The sequence below is a fragment of the Clupea harengus genome, chromosome 1, assembly GCF_900700415.2.
Source record: "Clupea harengus chromosome 1, Ch_v2.0.2, whole genome shotgun sequence".
Lineage (NCBI taxonomy): Eukaryota > Metazoa > Chordata > Actinopteri > Clupeiformes > Clupeidae > Clupea > Clupea harengus.
This window is the reverse complement of record NC_045152.1, coordinates 23,232,839-23,258,118: the sequence shown is the minus strand read 5'-3', so window position 1 is coordinate 23,258,118 and position 25,280 is coordinate 23,232,839. Positions and strand designations below refer to the sequence as shown.

The following is a 25,280-nucleotide window of genomic DNA, read 5'->3' as shown; positions in this document are numbered from 1 at the left end:
GAATGATATTAAAGACTTCTGTGCATCATTTCCATGGATGTGTGTAGCCCTCTACACAACAACACACATTCGTAGACTGGTGAGACGCAAATTAATATGTAAAACAAAATAACTGAAATCTTTTTGTTCATGCAACTAGTTTCATCCACAAAAATGTCACATTCTTTTATATTTTCTACTTCCCAGTTCAATTTTCCCGTGGACTTTTCTGTGTTTTTCTTGCCTGGGTTGGGCGTTTAAATAAGTTATAATTTCCTGGGATAGGGTGTATGTGTACCAAAGTTCCCTTAACAGTTTTTTTGAAAGACTCAGTAGGATAACAGACATTGCAGAACACCAACGTAGGGAAAGTACATCTGCGTGTAAAACAGAGAATATGCTGCATAGTGTGTAGCTTGACGTAACATCACACAGTCATATACAGTATATGTAAGTGTTTGGTGGGTTTGTTTGTGTGTGATTAAGCATTAAATAAAAGGGAGACAGATGTGGTTAGATAAACAAGATTAAATTAAATAATCATAATTCCCTTCACACACTAGCCTCCAGTAGCCTCCATTTAGCGCAGTGCATCATGGGCCATGAAAAGGCTGCAGCCCATCCAATCCCTCAGATTTAGTCTTGCCTTGCGATGGTGTGTAGTTCTGATGCTGCAGTGTCTTTCTGCGACGGAGACAGAAGCCCCAGCAATGTTCTGTACACAGCCCTGCCCTCTGACCCCAAACTCCATCCCCAGAGGGGCCTTCCTCCCTCCTTTTCTGCCCAGGACAGCAGCAGTCTGATGGGCTGTCAGAGCTCGCTGCTCTGGCACGATAGCACCGCTGTGGCGGGGTGGCCTCCACCTCCAACCTCAGGGCCGCGGCTCGTTGGCGGAGATGACAGATCTGCACATGACGCATTGCTCATGCGGATGTGAATGCTACCCGAGGCCAAGGCAGGCTAGAGAAACCTGCATGGGGAGCTCACCGCTCTGGGGAATGTTTCATGTGGTTGCAGTAGCGAATGCCTTCTTTTCCTGTGTGAAGGAGAATACACAGTATGTCTGTTGTCTGAAACTGGTGGGTTGTGATATTTGTTACTCATACTATTCTTGAACTGTATAAGACATTTGTTAGCTTGAAAGCAAATTATGATATACAATGCAATTTGTATATTCATTTCAAGGTATTTTAAATATATATACCCCTACACATATTGTTTAATTTTACACACACACGTAAACGTAATTCAAATGGCATCTCACACTTGGTTTATTCTTTAAAGAGCACTTTGGCTACACATTATGTCATTCTGGAGTGTGCTCATCCAGTGTAACCACACAGCCACACACCGACTAGCAGACAGAACGGCGAATAATAGTAGAAAGGAAGAGCACGTGAAATAGCTGGAGACATAACCCACGGCCGAGTCTCCGTGAATGCGACTCAGAGCACGGGCACCAAACCATGAATTATTGAGTCCAAACCAGAATCTGCTCCGGCTTTGAAATGCAGGTCATCAGTGGCTCACAGTAACAGCTCGCAGCTCACACTGGCATATTAACAGATTACATATGAAAGATTAACTCGACACCAATACTGTTCAGATGCACTTGTGAGTCACTGAAGTGAGAAAAAGCAATTATTTGGGGCAATTAAGTCCTTTCCTTTGCTAGCCTGAAGGGAGGAAGATTGTGGGTGATGAAACAAAGGACTGTCAGAGCCCAGTGAGTGAACTTGGTACATGCCTAATGTAAAATTCACATGTCATTTAGTACTCTGTTCCCATGCCAACTGAACAGCTGGGAGGTGGTGGAAGTACAGTGGGATCCGGAAACTCAAGGTTTCAGAAACCGACAGAAGGGGATATTTCACCTTCTCAGCCTTCTGTGTCCATTTCACAATGGTAAATGTAACCCAGATTCACATTGTGTAAAGTCATCATTTCACCCTCTGCAGACCTAAGGCAATCAGTGATGTCGTATGAAACAGATGTGAGGCTGTAAGCCCACCAGCTGGAGTCGTTGAGACTAGGAGTTTGTCTGAGGAGGATAAATGGGAATATGTGTGAAAGTGAAGGCTATGTTAGCAGTCTTGTTTACAGCAGCTAATGGATGTCAAGTGCTAGGGGCAGTGCAGCGGCATGGAAGTGCCCTCCCAAGAGTCCAATTAGCTGAGCGGGGGTCAAGCATCGCTGATCTCAGTCGGCTCCTATTCACTGTGGTGGCCCTGTCACCATCCTCATTCAAGCATGCTTTTAGGAGCCATTTGGCAGAGACCTGAAGCTGGCCTAAGGGGTGTGATAAGTCTCATCCATGACACTTTTTTCTTTTTTCTTCTGAGGAGAATCTTTCAGTGACAAACTTCAACCTGCAACCAGCCCCTTAAAACTCTCTGAATGTCATCAACCCCATGCCTCTCATACCTGAGTGAGTGGATCAGCTTGCAGCTTTAACAGCTTGCCTAGTTGCAATGGGTTTGCCTGTGGGGTTGAGGACTTCAGCTGTAGTTTAGCAAACGTTGAAGCAGAGCTGCGACTTTCTGTGTGTGATGTGGAACAAGTCAAGCTCGCCTTACCTGTCTTGCACCCCACAGCATCTCATCTCACCTCTCCACATGCCTCCCAAAGAACAGGTAGAGCAGAACTGAGGAGATTTCATGACTTACACAAAGCCTGGAACGCTTGTGTGAAGTTGCACAAGGCCTGGAATGCTTGTGTAAAGTCAGAGTCATTCCAAGCACCATCTGCCAGCATGTGGAGCACTGCCGCTGGCTGTGGTGATGTGTTTGTTTACGCTATCATTTAAATGGTGTTACTCAGTGATTACAGTTATGCATGCACTGAGGGATGATGCTTGGAGTATCTTCTTAGGCAAGGGCCTCACTGCCATATGACAACTCAAGCTGTAGGAGAGCCAGAGGTGGGGCTCTACTGAATGTATTATACTGGGATCTTCACTGACACTGTCTGTTTCTTTTATTGTTTCCTTCCCTCTGTCTCTCCCCCTCTGTTTACATTTCATTCTTGACCTGCACCCATTGTGTTTATCTTGGTCTCTGTCTGTCTCCACTGTCACTCACTCTTCACCTCGTCTCTCCATCTCCCTTTCTCTGCCTCTCTCTCTCTCTCTCTCTCTCTCTCTCTCTCTCTCTCTCCCCCATCGCCGTGTCTCTGTCAGGTGTGGAGTACAGTGAGGTGCGTCGCCCCTGCCGGATCATGGTGCTGCTGAACCCCAACAGCGGGAGGGGCCAGGCGCTGTCCCTCTTCTCGACCCACGTCCAGCGCATGCTCACCGAGGCTGACGCCGTCCCCACACTGGTCATCACCGGTCAGTCCCTACCTCGCCCACTCACATCCACGCCCACAATCACCCCCCACCCCCCCTTCACCTGACACCCACACTGACATCCACCAACCCACAGCTGCCCCCCACACCCACAACCACATCAACCCACCTTCAGCTTGTGCCTCTACCTGCTCTCACATCCCTCACCCACACCCACTCAAGACCACTCTTGTACTGTTACACTGTGTTATACTGATATAGTGAGTGTTAGTATAGTGTGAGTTCTGGAGAGGGGCCCCTCAGACCCTTCTCTATACACACAAGTCTCCGTCAGCTCCCACTTTGACTTGTCCTGCCTCTACCACACACATGCCCAGGTCCACGTCCGCACACACATATTTACACACACACACCCTTTTTGGTTTTCCCACACCCAGCCAGATTCATTGACGCCTGCAGCTCTGATTCACTATGAAATGTTGTCACACAGTCGTTCTGTGCCTATTGGCACTCACATACCAGCAACTACACTCCTTCCACTCCTTCCAGCTCCACTCCTTCCCAAATACCTGCCATCTCTCACAGCCTGTCCACATTCATTGTTGCAAGTAGTGAGACAGTGAATGAATGTAGATAGAAGAGAGATTTACACTTACAATACACTCACAGGCACAACTCTAAACCTGCCCGCACCCACTGCCTTGGCTTTGACCCACACCTTCACTGTCACCACCATGGCTCTGGAGCCCATTGTGTGCCCTGGCCATAATGACACACTCTGGTCTGTGATACGCCAGTACGTTCTACACCAACATACAAAGCAAAGGTCACTGGGCATGTAACTCCAGTTATACAAGTATGGGCTCCACCCTTTAACAGCTCCGCTACTGCCAATCCCCTTGGTGCACTGCAACCCAGGTGAAGAATGTGTATATCCCACCCCCTCCAGAGCAGGGCTACCCTACTTTAGGCCCACAGCTTTAGAGGTCTCAGTCCATACTCGTATAACTGGAGTTACCTGCCCAGTAACTCTCGTTATACTTTGTAACGGCTCTGCCTTCTAACAGCGGAGCCAGAGGAGTCAATGCCTAGCTGGGTCCCAACAAAGAATCAGAATCAGGTTTTATTGGCCAAGTAAGTTTGCACAAACAAGGAATTTGACTTGGTAAAGTGACTCTCAGTGTGCTTACACAAAATATACAACACAATACAATACAATACAACAAACAAACAGTGCAACAGTGCAATGGACTAAGGAGTTTAAGAAAGTATGTACAAGGCGGAATGGCTATATACAGTAGCTGTGAAATATTGCACAACAGTAGTGCAAAGAAGAAGTGGAGAGTGCGAGAAGTGCAGGGATAAATATATAAATATAAATATATATGCTACAGTGGGTTAGTTGTTCAGAAGTGAGACGGCGAGGGGGAAGAAACTGTTTTTGTGTCTGGAGGTTTTGGCGAACAGTGATCTGTAGCGTCTACCAGAGGGGAGGAGTTTGAATAATTTGTGTCCGGGGTGTGAGGGGTCTGCAGTGATTTTTCCTGCCCGTTTCCTGACTCTGGAGGTGTACAGGTCTTGGATGGTGGGCAGGTTGGCACCGATGATCTTTTCAGCAGACCTGACTGTCCGTTGGAGTCTGTTCTTGTCAAGTTTGGTGGCCGATCCAAACCAGACAGTGATTGAAGTGCACAGAACAGACTCTATGACTGCGGTGTAGAACATGATCAGCAGATCCTGAGGCAGGTTGTACTTCCTAAGCTGGCGCAGGAAGTACATCCCTGCTGGGCCTTCTTGATGATGGTGTTGATGTTGGGTTCCCACTTCAGATTCCGGGAGATTGTGGATCCCAGAAACCTGAAGGATTCCACAGCCAACACAGTACTGTTGTGTATGATGAGGGGGGGTAGTGCTGGGGGGCTCCTCCTGAAGTCCACTGTCATCTCCACGGTTTTAAGCGTGTTCAGCTCTAGGTTGTTGCGACCGCACCACAGGACCAGCTGTTCAACTTCCCGCCTATATGCAGACTCATCATCATCACGGATGAGGCCGATGACTGATGTGTCGTCTGCAAATTTTAGGAGTTTAACAGATGGGTCTCCTGAGGTGCAGTTGTTTGTGTAGAGGGAGAAGAGCAGTGGGGAGAGCACGCATCCCTGAGGTGCACCAGTGCTGACTGACCGGGTGCTGGATGTTGTTTCACCCAGCCTCACCTGCTGCTTCCTGTCTATCAGGAAGTTTGTTCCAGAGGGGATGACTTCGGCCTCTTGTCTGCAGCAACACCTAACACGGCCTCAGACAGGGAGCCAGTCATCATGTCCCTGAGACCATATATAACGAAAGGGGATGGCGATGACCACGGAGCGACAGAACAGATGTTATTAGCAGAGGCATCCTGAAACAGTGCCACTGATGCTGCCATGCCCCTCGTCGAGTGCTCCTGCAGCCCCTCTGGGGCTGTGCAACCCTAAGTTGCATATGCGACAGTGCTAGTGACTGCTGTGGCAAAACCGTGTTGCGCCATCATGTTTCTACAGTAGCCCAGAGGGAACAAACCAAAACACTGTGTGAGAAGGTGAATTTCCTCCCTTCTCACGGTGGCAGAAAAAGGGCTGTTGCCCTTTAAGACTGACTCCCCCACCACAATGGTTGGGTCCGGGCTTCCCCCACGACTGTGGTTGGCGCCAAGAGAGCTAAGTGGACTAATCAAGCCCAATGGGCTACCCTATGTAAAGGGTGCCTCATGTTCATGAGGGGAAGCCTTTTGAGGAGACATGCATGAGAGGCCGAGAAAGGAGAACAAAGAAACCACTTCCCTGATGTGAGGTGAAGGTGGTTTTGTATCTAGATGTGTGGATACAGTTTTTGTACCTTGTCTTTGTGCCTTGTTTTCATGTCTAGTTTCTGTGTCTTGTTAATCGTGCCTAGTCAATGTAAAGTACTTAGCTTTGGGCTTAGTGCCTGGGCCTAGTTGGGGCCTGGCTTGGGCCTTGAGAGGGTGCCAGTATTTGGGCCTTATCGGCCAAGCAGGTTCCCAGGGTGCCACGCATTTGAGTTCCGGGCGGTACGGCCTGAAGGTTTTTGTTTGTTTATTTTGTGGGCACGGTCTTGGGGTTTATAGCCCCTTGTAAATAAATATATATATATATATATATATATTTTTTTATAACAACCACCATCTCCTGCACTGTCCAGTCGCCACATCCCCAAAGAACGTGGGGTGACCGTCCGGTCCCTCACACACTGGCTCTAGAGACGGCCTTTTGTGTTGTTTTTGGCATTTGACGGCCACTATAGGTTCTCGATTGGAAAGGGAGGGGTGTTCAGTTGGTTGCATTTCAGTAACCTCACCACTAGATACCACTCAATCCTACACACTGTACCTTTAAGGGCTGCCCGTACACAGGCGGTGCCCTGATTTTCCCAATCCACCATGGGAAGAGGCCATGGATCTACTATTGCGAGCCAAACCACCTCTGGAGAACAATCAGAGTTGTGGCGATCCAGTGCTATCAATATCATTGTCCTTTGGAGAAGCGGAGGGATCAACAGAATCGGAGGGAATGTTGTATGTTTATTAGAGACGCTGATTCCAGTGCATCGCTGAGCGCCTGCTCCAGCAGCACTTTCAAATCAAAATGCACCGCCCTCTCCCTCCTGACCAGGAGGGGGTGAGCAGCACACAGCCCTCATTCCGACTCTGCTCCCAAAGCGGTGCGTGCAGATGAAGCATTGCCGGTGGAGGTCCTCAAGAATCCATCTAGGGCAAGTGTCACTTCTTCTTGCCGGGACTACCGGGGTGGTTGGCATGGAACTCCCAGCTTCATTGGTTTTCTCGAAGTATAACCATTCTTTATTGTGCCTCCTGTCTTGTACTGCATTTACTTGCAATTTCAGACTGTGTTGCATTTTTTTGGCAATATTTCAAATGTAGGCCAGTGTTTTACCCTGGCATATCATCACAAAAAGGGTCAGGCTGGCAGAGTCACTGAGTCATGCACGTGAGGTGAAAAGGACTGACAACAACCTGCTACTACCACCAGCCCCCTGAGTGCCTTTCAAAAAATGCTCAAAATGCATTCAGATTCACTGAACTCTAAATAACCCCATGGCTGTACAATTGAAGGCTTGTGGCAGCATAAATAAAGAGGGAAGGGGAAAAAAGGGGACGGTGATGCCAGGAAAGCCTTTTCTCTCTAAAAAATCAATTGTAATGTACACGTCCTCTCCTCAAGATGCACGCCATACTGACAGGGTTACTGTAACTGTAGTGCCTACTCGGAAAATTGCTTTTCTGCAATCAGAGCTTGTGGCATCCTCTCAGTGTAGTTCAGCCCTCTGGAAAAAGGGATGGGTAACATAGAGAAAGAGAGAGAGAGAGAGAGAGAGATAAGGAGGGAGGGAATGTGAGAGACTGCTGCTCTCTGCTCATTTATGCGATCCTATAGCAGTATGGGATGGTTAGCAACTGGATGGGAATGAATTAGGACAGACTAATTACTGATGCTCTACATGGGCTGCACTCTCTCTCTCTCTCTCTCTCTCTCTCTCTCTTTCTATCCAGGCTGAGATCACAAGGGGCGAGAGTTGAATGTGAGTCACACTGTCATAGGAGCAGAGGGTAGTTGTCTTAGCTCATTAGCTTCCTACACCTATAGTTTCTCCAGAACCTCTCTCACAAACACATCCACTGTTAGAGTTATCAAAGTACCGCACCTGCTTATTTGTGTATGGGTGTGTATGTGTCCGCTCGTGTGAATGAGAATGCATATGTGTCTGTATTTACAGTGTGGCATATGCAAAAGTGTGTGCTTGTACTTATGCGTACAACATAGGATTATATGACACACATGTGCTTGTGGGCAGGGGTTTGGGCATGAGGATGGCCGTGAGACACACACGTCAGATGTGTGTGCAGCCTCTGCAGTGATCTCCCCTGCAGTCCTCTGGTCCTCTCACGCTGGAGATGCAGTGATCTCCCCTGCAGTCCTCTGGTCCTCTCACGCTGGAGATGCAGTGATCTCCCCTGCAGTCCTCTGGTCCTCTCACGCTGGAGATGCAGTGATCTCCCCTGCAGTCCTCTGGTCCTCTCATGCTGGAGAGGCAGCGCAGCATGCAACGCACCCGGGTCGTCTCAGGTCACTCGTGCTCAGCTGATAGTGAGAAATACTAAGCCAGCAGCCACTGAGTATCATCCCGGTAGATGATGGCCGCCACAGAAAGAGCAAACTACTGAGCTCCCCTTCACTAAAGACTTAACCCATCGCTGGCTGCCTCCGCTACTGAGCCCCCTCCACTAAAGACTTAACCCATCGCTGCTCAAGAATGATCTGGCACCACTGGCATTAGTCAAATGTTGATGTTTATAATATGTATATATGTATAATGTTCATTCTCATTCACCACAGCCTGGTTGCAGGGTTCATTTTTTTTCTAAAGTAATTAGCCGCCGCACATTTGAGGTCTTCACCTGAAGGGTGAGTCAGCATATGAGACTAGTAGAGGTGAGAGGAAAAGGAGAGTTTAGCGGATGACATGCAGAGAGGGCTTTGGATGAAGCGGGGGGAAAAAGAAAGGGAGAGTGTAGAAGTGAGACAAAGGAGAGGAGAGAGAGAAAATGGGCAACAATGAAAGGAGGAGAGGAGTGACAGAGAGGAGAGGAGTGAAAAGAAGGCAGGAGGGAGATAAGAGCTGAGTCAGCAATGATCTCCCATCCTCACCAGCAAAGGGCCTGTCAGTAACAGCAGCAGCAGCAGCAGCAGCACCAGTGCAGAACAGCCATCCGAACCATCACCCACCTCATACATACCAAACAGCCTGCGCTGAGCTCTGAGTCCTCACTACAAACAAAGCCACACTCACCTTGTGGAGGGAAGATGACTTGGACAGGGCATGCTGCTCAGACAAGGCCGCTGAAGCTGTTTCCTCAGCCCTATCAGAGAGCCACACATTTATTCCAGTGTTTGTGAGTAAATATTCATGAAGAGATGCAAGACTCGGGGGTGGGGGTGGGGGTGGGGCTGCTGATGTGGAGTGTTTATTTTAATTGGAGAAATATTCTGGCGACCTACATTGCTGCTGATTTGAAAAAGTAAACAAAGAGGCTGTGATAAAGAAGGAACCAGCAGTGGCCCTATTCTACTGTTAAATCTGTGCGCACCGTTCCTCACGGGCGCTCTTATTGTGGCGGAGCAGCATCCAGTAGACTGTCCTTGATGGATGCCTGAGTGGTTCTGATGCATTCATGCACATTCTGTCCTCTCCCTCCAGAAGAGTAACATTACAACGAGGCACGGTTTCATCAACATGTCCGGATTTAGCCGGCGTGACAAGAGACACGAAAAAAAAAAAAAAAGAGTGACGGATAACCAGCCGCCGTTCCAGGCTTTTTATCCCATCAGCGCGTCCGCTGTCGGACGTGCCCAAGGACGCCGGGAGATGAAATTAAATCAGCCGGACTAATTCGATAGGCGCTGCTCTTAGTCCGACTCCCAAATCAGTCCCAGTGGACGTGCTAAGCTGCCGGCCCCTCGGAGGCTCTCTGTGGCTCAGCCCTGATAAGAGGAAATCGAATCCCACGTTTGGCACTAATCACTCTGATCTCACCCTTAGGGGGTCCTGTGGGGAGGGTTTCTGGGGTTCTTTCCCACCCCATCCTTCCCCATTTCCCCCCTACCCTTCACCCCACAACACCCAGTAGCCTTTTCTTCCACGTTTTGTTTAAAATGCAGTTTCTCTGTCCTCTTTTTCTCTCATTGTATTTTGTACCCGCTGTCTTACAGACATCTCCCTGTCTCTCTCTCTCTCTCTTGTTCTTATTCTCTCTTCTCTGACAGAGCACCAGAACCACGCACAGGAGATAGTGCGAGAAGCTGATTTGTCTCAGTGGGACGCCTTGGTGATTCTGTCAGGAGATGGGCTGCTTTTTGAGGTGTGTGTGTGTATACGTGCGTGTGTGTGTGCATGCTGTGTATGTGCATGAATATAGGTGTGTATCAAAAGAAAGCAGCTATTTAATGAGACTGTTGTAGGTAGACAGGATGATGTAACCCTTTGTACATGGGTATGTGTGGTGTGTGTGTGTGTGTGCACACTTTTGTTTGAATGGATTTGTTTGCAAAAAAATCCTACATTCTTACTGATGTGCCAGTTTGTGTGTGAAAAATGTCTCCCAAGCACACAGTGAAACACGAGTCCCTCCTGTACCTGTACACCCCACACCTTCTGACTGCTCCCCTCAGGTAGTGAACGGCCTGATGGAGAGAGAGGACTGGGAGGAGGCCATCCAGACCCCACTGGGCATCTTACCAGGAGGCTCAGGCAACGCCCTGGCTGCCTCCATCAACCGTTACTCCGGGTGAGGACAGTAATATGCCATCTCTATGCATGGGGCTCCGCCGGGGCCCAAATAAATGTGCTCTCGAGACCAGAGACAGGGCCATTTGTCAAAAGGCCAGGTACACTTTTAGCACTTGGCAGAGGTGAGGGTGGCGCTCCGGTGAAGGTGACTTGGCACAGAATTGGCTCTTTGCAGCCCTCGGAGGAGCTCTGAAGTGTTTAATCCATCCTCTATTCTCGGGTCTTTAAAAGTGGCTCCTCCTCATCTTGGCACAGTTTTTCAGAACAATAGTCGGTGAGATTAGGTGGAGGAGGGGTATTATGATTATAATGACAGTTTGAAAAGAGTTCTGAGACTGACTTACAAGCCTTTCAGCAGAGCATGCATATTCCAAACGGTGTTCAGGAGAAGATGAGGCTTGTTAATCTAATGTTGTTGCCTTCCTCAGTCCGTCATGTAAGCCTATGCACAGACAGCACAAAGTCTTAACATTGATGCAAAGTGGCTGTTGTCACAGCGTTCTATTCCAGATAGTTCCATTTATATTTCCACCACTTGCAGCAATGTTAAATTTGAGGACATTTTCTCAAATCCCCCCCCTCACAAACACACACATATATCCCTCCATCCCCCTCCAGTTTCACTTCCTGGTTCAGTCTGAATCAAACACCTTTTTAATCGCACCAAATGTAAGTGTCACTCCAGAACATTCCAGTGTCACTCCCTGTCAGTTTGGTAATATTCCCCCTGCCCTCCTCCCCTCTGTCCCCTGCTGTCCCAGGGCCCCTGCGCTGCTGGGCGAGGAGCTGCTGGTCAGCTGTGGCTTCCTGCTGTGCAAGGGCCTCGTGTCTCCCCTGGACCTGGCGTCGGTGCACCTGGCCTCGGGCCAGCGCTTCTTCTCCTTCCTGTCCCTGGCCTGGGGCTTTGTGGCCGACGTGGACATCGAGAGCGAGCGCTACCGGCAGGTGGGCGCCGCCCGTTTCCTGCTAGGCACGCTGGTGCGGTTAGCCTCACTGCGGGTGTACCAGGGCAGGCTGGCCTTCCTCCCTGCCCACGAGGAGGGAACCGTGGAGGATATAGTGGAAGGAGTGGCAGCCTCGTCATTCACCCGTTCATCCTCTACCAACTCCTCCTTTCATTCTACCTCTCCACCTGACTCCCTCAGCTCCTCATTCTGCTCAGCCATGTCATGTGGGCCGGTAGCAAACCCCTCCCCAACCCACAGCACCTTTTGCCCTGAAAACTCTGCTCCGGATGACCACACATTGAACACTCTCCATAATGCCTCCAACAATGCCATCAAGCTCCTCCAGGCTGGCTCGCACACCACCTCCATGCTCAAGGGTCCCCCGGACTCCCTCCTGCCCCCTCTGGATGAGCCAGTGCCCACACACTGGACCCAGGTCACGGAGCAGGGCTTCGTACTGGTGCTGGCCATGTACCAGTCCTTCCTGTCCGAGGACCTGCTGGCTGCCCCGGAGGCCAGGAGCGGGGACGGCTGCATCCACCTCTACTATGTGCTGGAGGGGGTCTCCCGCGCCGCTCTGCTGCGCCTCTTCCTGGCCATGGAGAGGGGGACGCACATGGCCTGCGAGTGTCCCCAGCTGGTGTACCGTCAAGTACGGGCACTGAGACTGGAGCCCCTCTCCCCCCAGGGGGCGATCACTGTGGACGGTGAACAGGTGGAGTATGGCGCCATACAGGCCCAGATACATGGGGGACTGGGCAAGCTCATCTCAGGCTGAGGGACACTCAAGTGGTTGTGGGATAGCTATATTAGTAGAACGCTTTGAGAGCACTTTACTGCGAAGGCTTAGGTCTTTGTGCTATATAGAAGTGCCAATGTCTGTTAGACATATGTCTTTTTTACGGAAGAAAAAGTGGAAAGAAGTTCCATTCCCTACCTGTTTTTTTTTCGACGCTGGACAAGGACAAGACAGTACTGGTTTGAGTTTATGCTCCAAAATGTTTGAATGAGGTCCTTTACCTCTTGGCTGGGGTCGCTGTGAAATTATTATTCTGGTCATGTGTTGAAGCCCGACAAAGTGTGTGGGCCCTAATTTCATTGATGGGCAACGTGTCTGGCAACAAGCAAAGTCTGCCGTGCATGACCTATAGCTAATTTAAGGACTTGGCAAAATGATTTAGCTAATTTCATATCATGAGCAAGATTCGAAGCGCAAACATGAGTGGGTCAGCGCAATGCTGGGGTGTGTTTGCGCACAGTGGGACGTGGGAGTTCCAAAGAGTTCCTTCCAAGCAACACCTTTTTTTCCGTGAAACTTTTAAATAATTTCATGTCGGGCAGATCTCCCACACAAGGACCTCTTCCTTTGAAGTAAACTGCTCTGTTCACAACAGGAAGTTTGTCATTTGCTCGATTGTTGTACAATTACTGAGCTCCTTGTGGTTTGGTCGAATCATTGTGATTGGCTGATAAAGAATGATTTCATTGCCACATCGATGAATTACTTAACTTATTTATGCTTGATTGCGCCCTGCTTTGTGTCAATACATTTAGCAAATATAGGGACCCCCGCCAATTCTCATGCACGGTTGCTGATGCACGAAGGCCATTCACGGTGCTCATTGTCCAATGAAATTAGGACCCTGTGTGTGTGTTTGTGCGTGTGTATGTGCACACACACATTTATGTCTGTAAGGTCACAGCAGTAGAGTGTTTTCTGCACAGAGTTGGCGAGCGTGTTAGGAGAGAGCGGAGCACTTTTTGCCATCCTTGGGGAGCACGCCATGGCAGCAGGCGAGTGGGGTTTGGTCCTCACGCCTGTGTGACTACTACCCCCCCCCCCCCCACACACACACACACACACACACACACACACACACCTACCCTCCAGGGCCATGGTGCTGCTGTGTTTCTGGAGGAGCAATGAGATGCAGCCTTCACCACGCACTCACAAACACACACATCATGTGTGCACACACACTACACACACACCTCCTCTGTCTCTGTCTCTGTCTCTGTCTCTGTCTCTGTCTCTGTCTCTGTCTCTGTCTCTGTCTCTGTCTCTGTCTCTGTCTCTGTCTCTGTCTGTGCTGGGCTGGCAGGCTTCATTTACTCCCTTCAGTGCTTCCATTCAGCCGTCGCCCTCCAAAGGCACAGAGATGGGAGAGCGCCATTCTGTCAGGGCCATAACAGGCACCGAGTCAAATGGTGAAAAAAAAGACGTCTAGTGGTCTCTAATGCCTTGGTGTGGCATGCAAGATGCAGGCATGTAGACACACACATACACACACATACACACACATACACACACACACACACACACACACACACACACACACACACACACACACACACACACACACACACACACACATATACACACACACACAACACCAGTCCTGAATTAGACCTGTGATCCAGAGGGGGTGGTTGTTTGGTTGGCTGGGGTCAAGAACACTGAGGCAGAAGATCTGTCATAGGAGGGGGTGGGTTGACAGCTCTGTCGATAGATGCAGTTCACACCCATTTCCACTGTCCAGATGCGTAGTATTTCACTGGAGAAGAGACAGGTCTGTCAGGCGCAGTACCCCACCGCACCCTAGAATGATCTGATGCTGATATGGTGATGTGGTGCTAACTTCCTTTAGCAGAGTATGAGTGTCTTGATCCTCTTCCTCCATGTTTCTCATAATAATATAATGGGAAGAAGAGCAATACAAGGCAAACTCAGAGAACTGTGCATTTAGGTCAAATGTTCTGGATAGAAAAGTGTTTGTTTTAGTGAAAGCTCAGTCTCCAGTAGAAAATGGACTAAAAGGAATAGATGATTTGTCGTTCAAAGGGGAAGTGTATAGGTTGGTAAAGAAGCACACTGACTGAAGCACAATGTACCGTGCTTCATTGAGCACGCGGCTGTACTGATATTAGTCATTAATGAACCGCCTTATGTGATGGAATGGCTGACGTATAGATGTTTGCTTTCCAGAGAGAGCGTGTCAGCATTCTTCCAGTGGCCTATTACTAACACCAGGTCACGCTCCTATGACCAGAGAACCCATCAGTATGGACTGCCTTCCAGGCCCTGCAAAAACCATTTCTCACTCACGCTGATATGTGCTCTAAAAATGCTCAATCATGAGAGTATGCTTTGCAGTGCCAGTGTGCTCTAAGCATCAGAGACCGAATTTAATACATAATCAGACTGCATTAGAGTGCTGTACTGCATATATCAACCATCTGCTATCATCTGTCTAGTCTGATGCCAGTTTTTTTTTTTCCACTTCAACTGCCTTGAAAAGGGAAAGAAGCACAAGACTACAGGTCTTTAGTGCCCATGAATTTCTCTCTTAGAAGCCAGGGATGGTGACAACCCTTAAGAGCTTTTGCTGTTCAGCCTGAGCGGACTCTGCCGTCGCACAGCTCTGTACGCTGTGCTGTAATCTCTCCTAGGTTAAGCCATATGTTCAGGGCCATGTACACATTAGGGAAATAAAGCACAATATGATGAAAAGCTATGCAATCCCAGCAGTGCTGTGATTAAATGTCTCTGCCAAGAGAGCGCCACCTTGTGGATCTATGAATGTTATTTATCTTTATCGGTGAAGGGACTTATTCTTGTAAAATCTGTCTACTACTGTAACTCCTCAAAACTAATCAAATGACTGTGCTGTTAATGATTTGTGTGTTTATTGTGGGGTTTTTTTTTCTGTTTATATTGTTTTACTAGGATGTCAAAGAGGTGTACTGAACCAGGTTATTCATTGCTGTTTTTTTAGGAGGTTTTGGTGAATGGCCAGCATTCCTGATTGCTAGCCTGAGGCTTTAGTACTGTTGACTTATTGTCACATACAGTATCATTATGCTGGTGTCCAAGATATATATAGTATATATTTTTTCATTTATCAATTACATTTTTTTATTTTCAAATTCTGATGAGGAAAAATAAAATTAAAACATAAATTAAAAATGGCTTTGTCTGGTACACATGTGTTTAAAGCCTCACCATCAAATGACAGTGTTTTGAGGTGCTTTTACATTCAACTATAGTATAGACTCAAACAGACTTAGAAAAAATATAGCAAAATATCACAGCCACTTCTACTACTAATTCTACAACTACCACCACCACCACTAAGGATGATAACAACACTAATAAAAAAAGCAGTTTTACATCAAATGTTTCAGGTCCACAATCAATAACTTGAAATAACGTTCACATGGTTTGTATGTTAATTCTTATTCTTGTTTGATGAAACATCTGTAGCAGTCAGTCAGTGGCAGGACTCAGGAGCTTGATGGGCAGAGGAGGGCAGTATTGCTGTGTTTTTGTTTGTGGTGGGGACAGAGAGGAGACACACTCAGTGGGACACACGCCTTATCCTCTTAACACAACCAGTGACTGTGAAGAACACATAACGTTAATGTTCTCTAAACATGGCTCTCTTAATGCATGTCCGTATATCAAACATGTCCATATAGGTCAATAATCAGTCATTCTTATGTTATATTCAAGAGGTCAAAAGTGTTTATTTAGTTAAGTTAAAATAAATTAGATGGATAGAATACTTTATTGATCCCCGAGGGGAGATTGCAGTGTTGCAGCAGCAATTCACACATGATAGTTGAAAATTCACCCTAGTTATCTTAGGACTCCGGAGCTGCATATAAGTACATTTATTAGACAAACAACAATTGCAATCGGGCTCACTCCCAGCACAAGGCTGAAAGTGAAGCAATGATAAACACAGAGTACAAGGTTTATATAGACAGAAGTTTAGCGTTCAGCAGAGTAACCACGTGGTGGATTTCTGACGTCCGAGGCAAGGATGGAAGTTTTGCACAAGGTCGGAAGAAGCACAGTTCGACCCTTCTTATCACCTCTGGTCTAAACATGCTCTTGTACATATGCAGACTAAGTGGCACCTAATATTCTAAGTTACACACACGCAGAAACACAGAAATGCCATGCTTACATAAGTACATGATTCATACAAGGAATATATTAATACAAGGCACTTGATTCATATATTCTTAAGTCATTAACAGTGCTTGGAAATTATCTCCATCAACATAAATCACAAAACTTACACCAAAACATCATATTTACATAAACAAATACAAACTACTATACTACTAGATACAATAAATGGAATAAAAGTAGAATGAAACATATAGGTCTAACAGTGCAATTTATATGTAGAATGTGCATTGTGTATTCTCACTCAGATGATAATGCTTCTTTTCCTGGCACAGAGGGATGTCATTGTTGTTGTTGTGGTGGGCAGGAATGACTTCCTTCATAATTACAGCGGCGCTAATGGATCCTCCGACTGAAAACACTCTGCTGTCTGACCAATAAGACGCGTGAGGCATGTGAAGTATGAAGTTTGTGCAACCTCTTTCTCTTTACAACCAACTCTAGGAGCTCCAGAGCAGTCTAACCCCAGCTCAGAGCAGTCTAACCCCAGGAGAGAGCCAGCCTTCTTTATCAGCCTGCTCACTTTCTTAAAGTCATTGGCTTTGATGCTGCTGCCCCAAAATTGCACTTGCAACACACTGGTACAATACATCTTGCTGCACACAAGAAGTAGAGAGTTAGCCTAATTAAGATACTGATTATTTTAGCTGTTTTTTTTGTTGTTTTTTTTCCCTTGCTCTAAGCAGTCCATTTATGACCAACGTAAATAATTTCTGACTATACATTTTATGTAAACTAATTTAAAGTCCCTTCACCCATCCATGGCATGGATTCATCCTTGCCTGGATTCGAAAGACTTTTGAGTATTCTGCTGTACTTATGTCCCAGAGTTAACTGAGCAAAACAGGGTAATTCCAAGACAAATCTGACATTTATACTAAATGAATTACAATTCCAGTACAATACATTTATTCTGCTGGGAGATGGACAGAGATTAACTTTGATTTGATGTAGGTTGTGAATACTATAGTTATATCATTGTATATGAAAATGATGTGGGTGGTTTCTGTTATATCAGAATATATCAGAGGCCTTTAACATTAAGGAAAATATCTATCTTCGTAGAATATGACATTTTAACCACTTCAAAGGCTACTTGCTTACCTATTTGTTATAAAGGCACACAATTCTAATTCTAACAAAATTCCTTTAGTTGAAAGTCAAGAAAAATAAAACGTCAAATAATCTAAAGAATTTTAAAAGCTCGGGGTTACAGAAAGTAAAATCTCCTCACGCGACAATCATATTTAGCTCACGGATGAGTGTGTGTGTGCGTGCGTGAGAGAGAGAGAGAGAGAGAGAGAGAGATAGCTAATAATATTTGGGAGAAGTATTAATCAAAGAAACATATTTTGTTTTTGCATAACAACATTTACAATTTTGTTTAGCATAGTTTTCTTCTCAGGTGTTTCGCTTGCTGAAATAAGCAACAAGTTAAGGATAACGGTGTTGAGTCATACATTCTAATCTCTTCCTGAGGTGTTAAAACAGGCCTGAAGGCGATCACCACCAGGGACTCGAAAGGCAGAGGAGTACAGAACATACAAGGAGTTACAGAGCATACACGCAGACAGGAAGGTCCACAAAAGCCATCAAAATGTCGGTGACTGGTGCACGGCCGTTCTTAAAACCAATACTCGAGTCCCCCGGGCGACAGCGCCGGCACACATTGCCAGCTAGCGAATTCCGACCGCTTAATCCACAGGACGCTATCAGTGTGTTTGAGATTGAGAGAGAAGGTAAGACCTCTAGTACATATCAATGCACTCTATGAATACTGACTTTATTTTACCTCTGGTCAGTTATCAAGTATGAAATAGATTCCTGGTGGAGGACTAGAGGCTACATTGGTAATGTGAATGGGTGATGTGACATTTGGTGCGCATGCCAACTTTTGCCGCAATTTTGCGTCAGGAATCCACAGTGGAGTTTTTGCTGGATTGTGTTCCGCCTACAAGTAGCCTAACTGATTTTGAGATGGCATATCTGATTCCTCAAAACCCCCATTTCAGAATCAAGAATAATGTGACTTCTCTCTTTCAGCATTTATCTCTGTGTCAGGAGAGTGTCCGCTGCACCTAGACGAAGTCCGTCACTTTCTCACTCTGTGTCCCGAGCTGTCTCTTGGGTGGTTTGAACAAGGCAGGCTCGTCGCCTTTATCATCGGTTCTCTTTGGGACGAAGATCGGTTGAGCGAAGTATGTTGTGACCTCCGTTTAAATGTTTTAAAGAAAATGGTTTAACGTCTTGTTACACAAGCTCTGACTCTGAATCTTGTCTTACCCTGCATTAACAATCAACAATGACAAAAAAAGTTGGCTGTGGGAGTTTGTTTTGCCTAGCTTTTGATGCTTTCTTGTCCTTTGGCAATAGGGCGCACTGACTCTTCACAAGCCGCATGGCCACACGGTCCATATTCATGTCCTGGCCGTCCATCGCACCTTCCGTCAGCAGGGCAAAGGACCGATCCTGATGTGGCGCTATCAGCAGTACTTGCGCTGCTTGCCGTACGTGCGACTCGCCGTGCTTATGTGTGAGGACGACCTGGTCCCATTCTACAAGAAGTCTGGTTTCAAAGTGTTGGGCCCCTGTTCTATCACAGTTGCGCACCTGACCTTCACAGAGATGCAATATGCTATTGGGGGCCATGCTTTAATGCGGCGTAATAGCCAGTTCTAACTGCTTCACTGGAAGAAGTAGGGGGCTTATGGAGATGATGGAAAACATTTTCTATTCTGTCCACAGTTGAAGTACTTTGCAACACTTACTGTTATGAACTTGTAAATCAATTAATTTGATTTCAGCCTGTGCTTTCAATTTGATAGTTTTGGAGGAGAGATGAGTGCTGTGAATAGCTTGTGCTCTTTCTATATGTTTTAGGTGTACATTCTTATTAAATTGGCCTTGCCAATAAATCTAGCATGTTTTAGATCCATGTACACACGCTTACACACTTACTCAAACATTACATTTTAGTTTTTTTGGTACATTGCCATTGGTTTTGCTTTGTATGTATTGCTATGATGGACTGAATCACGCACATCAGGCCAGTCTCTTTAGTGTGACTCTATGACAAGGTGAAAGCTAACACTATATTTAGCCTTCACACTCAAGTAGCATTTCATCTGAAGTTTAGGTGTACATTCATCAATTGTAGAGAGTGGTTTGAATGGTGTGCAGTTGAATTTGAGTGCCGGTATGAGATTACTGTGAGATAAAGGTGGTAATAAGCCCTGTGCACTCATAGCATTTCTACTGCATAAAGCCATTGTTGACGTCATTCGTCACTGGACTTTAGCACATCAAGTGAAGTTGACAGGTTTATCCTTCCATTTATTTATTTTCAGAATTAGATGTGTATATCATAGGCATTTTAATGGGAGAGGAAACAATAGGGTTTTCTTTTTTACTACCCCTCTGTAAATGCATCTGAAATGTACATATCCACCAGGTTTGAAATGTGTACAGTATTACCAAAACCCATATATCTCAGCTGTTTATACACATACACATTTGTAATGTCACGTGTGTTTGATACACTGACTACAACTTTTGTAAACTAATTTTGTAAATAGTAATAAACCTGAAAGTTTTTCCAGTTTGATTTTTTGCATGGGAGTTATTATTTACTTTTATTGTAAACATAAAAAAAAACCATTAGTGACATGATGAAGAAATCTCTCAGAGCACTTCAAATGGGGATCAATTTATTTGTTTTTCTACCACAAACCAAGGATATAGATTCAATAATCTACAGCAATTTAAACAAACAACATCACCTGTCCCAGGTTTCAGTTCAGAGAATGTCCGAAGGGCACCATTAGCCACTGGCTGAGTGAGAGTGGCCTCTGCTTGGCCTTAATCTGCCCATTGTCATCACTCGTCCAGGGGAAATCACTCCAGCCAGTAGTTCCCATGGTGTCTTTGTGTCACCTCACAGTCACCCTTTTCGACCCTAATCCCAATCCAACTGCTAGGGCAACCGTGCACACACACAGTTTAACAAGGAAGCATTTAGCAATGCAGACTTCATCTTGACTCTAGCACTAGCCAGTTATTACGAGATTACAATGTACAAGGCTGCCCTGTTCTGAATGCCCAATGGATCTCTCCCATGGACCAAAGTCACTGTGTCACCGTATGCTACAATTTGACCAAGAGGACAGCACACAGGAAGAGCTGCCTTGCCTGGGATATGTCAAATCAATGGTGCCTGCATCACTTAGCCAGAGTAAGATGAGAAAGAAACGAATGGTCATTAGCTAATGGCATATCCATCTGACCCTTTGACCCAGTGGCAGAGGTTGAAGAAGTGCATTCAGGCACAAGGTGGTAAACACAAATGCAGCATGGGTTGATCTAATAGGTAGTGTCCATACAACAAATGATTTACGCTTGATTTTACTTCCTTAAAACAATGTTCGAAACACATGTGGGTTATAAAAATAGGTTGAAAAACACTGACAAGTGAATCTATGTGGATATAAGGAGTTTCACCCGTAAATGCCGTTGGAGTTATGAATAGTAACTCTCAGGTCCCATTAAGGTGAGATGTCTCCAGGGTAACAAACAACACCACGTTACACCTCCTTAATGACGCAGGAGGGGGCTATTTACCCTCCAGACAGAGTCAGCCCTTTGTAATCCCTCAATGCCCTTTCCTATAAACCAGCTAAGCTGTTCATGGGACAGCCCTGCTAAACGGGGGGGGGGGACGACACATTTCCTTTCTTGGCCATCCACTTCCTGAGGGAATGCCTTCGCAAACAGGAAAGACTAACATCTCCCATCTGAAGGGTTTTTGGTGTAGCAGTGCTGACTTTCTTGTGACTGAGTCTTATATTAGGTCTCTGAGCAACAGGAGGGACTCCCACACACTTCTCTGGGCGGTGTGTCATTTGGGATTATACCTTCTCAGTCCGTCTGAAGGCTCAGCGTTATAAAACCAAAGGTAAAAATGGGCTAGTTGGTGAGAGGCTGATATAGATGGAGTACAGAATGTTAGCCACGCTGTTGTGTCTGACATGGTATGTTTTGGAGTGACAGTGAATTCTGTCGCTGCTGGCAGTTATTGTGATGTTTTATACGCCCTAAATGAGTGGACACAGGCACACGCCTTCTGCCAAACCTTCCTGAAAGATGAAGTGAGGCTTTCATCCTGTAGACATCGTTCCATGAGCTATTAGGGGTATAGCAGCCACAGAATTCAGGTATAATGCATGTTGCAATAAACCCAGTGAAAAGAAAAGAGCAATGTGGTGTTTTATCTACAAGGGACCAAACGTTCTACAAAAAAATGTGGGTTCATGTCGGAGCACATGACACCACGTGTCACAACCCTTTGCTCCATGTGTGTGTTGCTTACCACTGTTTGATAACAACTTTCATCACTGACCCCTCGGAAATCTTTATCCTTAATCCCATATACCCCCTATGAGTCATAGTGGATTAGACTTTATGGGAATCTTCTATCCTGATCTTATTCTTCCAATGAACAATGATGATGTGCATCTGCTAACTATGAGTTTGTGGTGGATGATCATTCCAATGGACAATGTATAACAATGATGATGTGCATCTGCTAATTATGAGTTTGCGGTGGATGATCCTTGACAAGTCCAAAACTAAAACTTGTGCTATCCTCAGCAGCTGCTATGTTCAAAGTGGCTGCCCACAAACTCACTTCTTCAAATTTGAAATGTATTCAACTGTGTGATAAAAACACTTTTAATTTAAACACAGTCAATGTAAACGATGTCAATTATGATAGTCATATAAAACTACTACTAGTCATTTCTCATTTATCTGCTCTTGACTAAAACTTGAATCTAATGTAAACTGGCCTGCAATAATCATTCACCTGAGATTTTGATCTTTTCAGAACACAGTGTACGTAGGTGACCAACTCAATACCATTACAATAATAAAGTTAATGCATTGTTGGTCTGACATAAGATGCCATGACATTACCATGACTTGGTTGGGAATGAAACTGAACAAAGAGGACTACCTGTCATCAAACACTAGGAGAGAGGCACAAAGGCTTGACTGACACATTCACTCTCATGAATCAAAGTCTATTTGTAAACATAGTCAGCTCGTTCAAAGAGAGAGACTATTACTAGTCCTACTCAGCATTGGATTTCCATGGCTATCCATTGTAAAGAATATACAAAAACAAAAATGGAGCCAAATCAGGAGGCTGAATTATCTACCTTTCATTTGTGTCAACGAAAACTAAATTCTCTCCAAAAAGGTGATCTGTGTTTCCACATAGGCACATGACTTCACCTGTGTCCAAAAGACCAACAGGTGTTTTATTGTCTCTTACCGCATCATCTCTTGTATCTTACAGCAACCTCAAGAGAAATCAAAGCCCCTCTGTGTGAGTAAACTAGAATGGCTCACGTCAATGGTGTCCAACTGCCACCTAGTGATCATAACATGCACGTACATTTACACTAGTTTAGTCCTGGCAGCGAATTTATCCGCAGTTTTAACCAATAATAATATAACCAGCAACCATGTTTCTGTGATTTTCTACCACTGACATCCCAGACTACAGATGGCCGGTGGCATCTCTGGGCCTATTTTGATGAATGTGCTTCACTTAATCAAAGCGATCAGTTATCATAGTTCAAAAAACTATTCGCAATAGATTGCACCATTCAGTCTCCAAAAATACAGGACAGGCGCTAGGAACAATGGGAAGACTACTGCAGTGACCCCCCCTGTCTCATGCAGTCTGCTACATTAGTAACAACTTATACTATAACACAAACAATCAGAATATGCAAATCTATGGCCGAAATGTACTACATACGTCTGTCACTATAATACTATAACACTAAAACAGAAAAATGCCTGGATAGTACTGTATATGCTTACTGTGATAGAGGGTCACTATGGTACAGATAGAGATAGTCATGAGAGGAGAACATTTGCAACTTTGCAAAGAGGAAATAAGTTATCTTGAATCAACAATATATATACAGTATATATATATATATATGCTTGGTATAACAAATAAATAAAAAAACGTATTTTTCCAGATTTTTACTGCACATGTTGTTTGTCTCAGAGTATTTCAGCTCTAGCTCCAGTCACAGATGTGGAATCCAGCGCTCTATTTCCTGCTGCAAAAGAGACAAACTAAGATGGTTATAAATTCTGCTTTCTAATCAAGCAGAATTACATTTTGAAATAGGTTACCGAGCTGTTGGGATTATTTCCTTTTTGATTTTTAATGACGTCAATCCAATTCTAGTAGAGCTGTCATCAGAGTCTGAGTTTGTTAGCAGAGATTTGGTTGTGATTGGTCTGAACACCCGCCCTAGTGAACAACACAGACACACACACCAAGGAGGACTTTGGAAGGAACCGTTTTCCTCATGTTCTTACAAAAAGTATTACAAGAATGCAGATTACTTCCTTGAATTTTAAAACACAACAACTACTTACCAGGTTTTTTGGGAGCTTTCCCCTTAGATATGGTTATCTTCTGAAGTGAATTCTGTAGTTGTGAAATATCAGCTCTGTGATGAACCAGATCTCACATTATACAAATGCCAGCCTCGATTTCAACATGAAGCAATAACACAAACCCAAAGGGAAACTTCTGTATTTTTAACCTGGGCCCTACTTTAACGCAGTCTACCTATTTTGCGGTTTACCGGTTATAGCATTCTAACCAATACTGCATGGATTTCGATCATTAATGGTCCTTAGTAAAAGTTAGGACCCAAAAAGATGTAAAAAAATAGGGTCTAGGTTGAAAAGTCCTGAAGTTCCCCTTAAAGTATATTATAAATATTTCAAGTTGTGAAACAGTACATTGCCTCATAGGCTACATTATACCCGTCCTGCGATCTGCGCTGTCTGTCATCTTTCTCCATACAGCAGTCAATCATTCTCTCCATGCACTGCAAATGCCACCCAAGAAACTATTACTTCAAAGTCGTGCCCTTACAAGGAGTATATAAAAAAAACACACTCATACTGACAGATACATATCTCGAGTGCGTCATTCCACAGAGTCAGACTGTCAGGTTTTACTTCATCGTTTGGGTACACTGTAGATACTGTGGTTCAAGGGGACATAAAGCTTGGACTCAAAGGCATGGGATTCAGAATGCCATACACCACCAGCAGTGATAACCAGTACCTCTTACCCTATCTTTGGAAAATGACTCAGTCAGTCTCCGTTGTACGTCCTCCCTTTGGTGATCTACACAGAGATGATACCAGTTAAGATCCACCTTGATCAAGACCTCAGCTAAGGAGATAGTGTTATAGTTTAAATCTGGGCCTTATTACTAGAGAGGCAATGCTGACTGAATTATTGACGCCCAGAAAGCTCAAGTATAAAAGCAAACAGGCAATCACTGTCTACAGGTAAATTAATGATACGCTTATTGCCTCTGTGTTACATGGCCACTACAGGATACATGAGATTAAAGCTCTGCTTGATGTGAATAAGCCAACTTGCTGAGCTGGTACTGGATGTTGTGCATCTCCTCTCTCAACTGTCCTATCTGCTCCCAAAGAATCCTCCTACTGCATGCATGCCCAGAAGAAAAAGATGTGGACATGCAGTCAAAACTGGTTGTCCGTTCACACATAATGAGGAAGACTATGATTCTGATGTTGACAGTCATGAAGGTGACAGTATCAAATGATGATCATCATCATCATCATCATGGTACTAACCTAAATTATCATTTATAAGCTA

The 25,280-nt window shown here is 45.4% G+C and overlaps 2 protein-coding genes and 1 long non-coding RNA gene across 4 annotated transcripts; 2 read left to right on the top strand and 1 right to left on the bottom strand.

Annotated features, from left to right (window-relative positions):
• Positions 1-2,976: 2,976 nt before the first annotated feature.
• Positions 2,977-13,407, top strand: LOC105898566 (sphingosine kinase 1-like; the record flags this gene model as incomplete). The annotated part of the gene is made up of 4 exons (XM_031569289.2): positions 2,977-3,307; positions 10,102-10,196; positions 10,507-10,622; positions 11,386-13,407. Coding segments are annotated over 4 exons (1,506 nt in total), but the record flags the coding sequence as incomplete, so codon positions are not given.
• A 4,567-nt stretch (positions 13,408-17,974) lies between these two features.
• On the top strand, positions 17,975-20,153 carry LOC105898567 (serotonin N-acetyltransferase-like). The gene is made up of 3 exons (XM_012825600.2): positions 17,975-18,288; positions 18,593-18,747; positions 18,923-20,153. Exons 1-3 carry the CDS (start codon positions 18,147-18,149, stop codon positions 19,226-19,228), a joined length of 603 nt encoding a protein of 200 aa, XP_012681054.1. The 5' UTR covers positions 17,975-18,146; the 3' UTR covers positions 19,229-20,153.
• An 86-nt stretch (positions 20,154-20,239) lies between these two features.
• Positions 20,240-25,273, bottom strand: LOC116221463. 2 transcript variants are annotated; one of them, XR_006152482.1, is made up of 3 exons: positions 24,407-25,273; positions 24,011-24,084; positions 20,240-23,882 (listed from the first exon to the last, which is right to left on the bottom strand). It is a non-coding gene; the product is annotated as an uncharacterized LOC116221463 (long non-coding RNA). The 2 variants fall into 2 exon arrangements; XR_004164129.1 differs by having other exon boundaries at positions 20,240-24,084.
• Between the last annotated feature and the right edge of the window lie 7 nt (positions 25,274-25,280).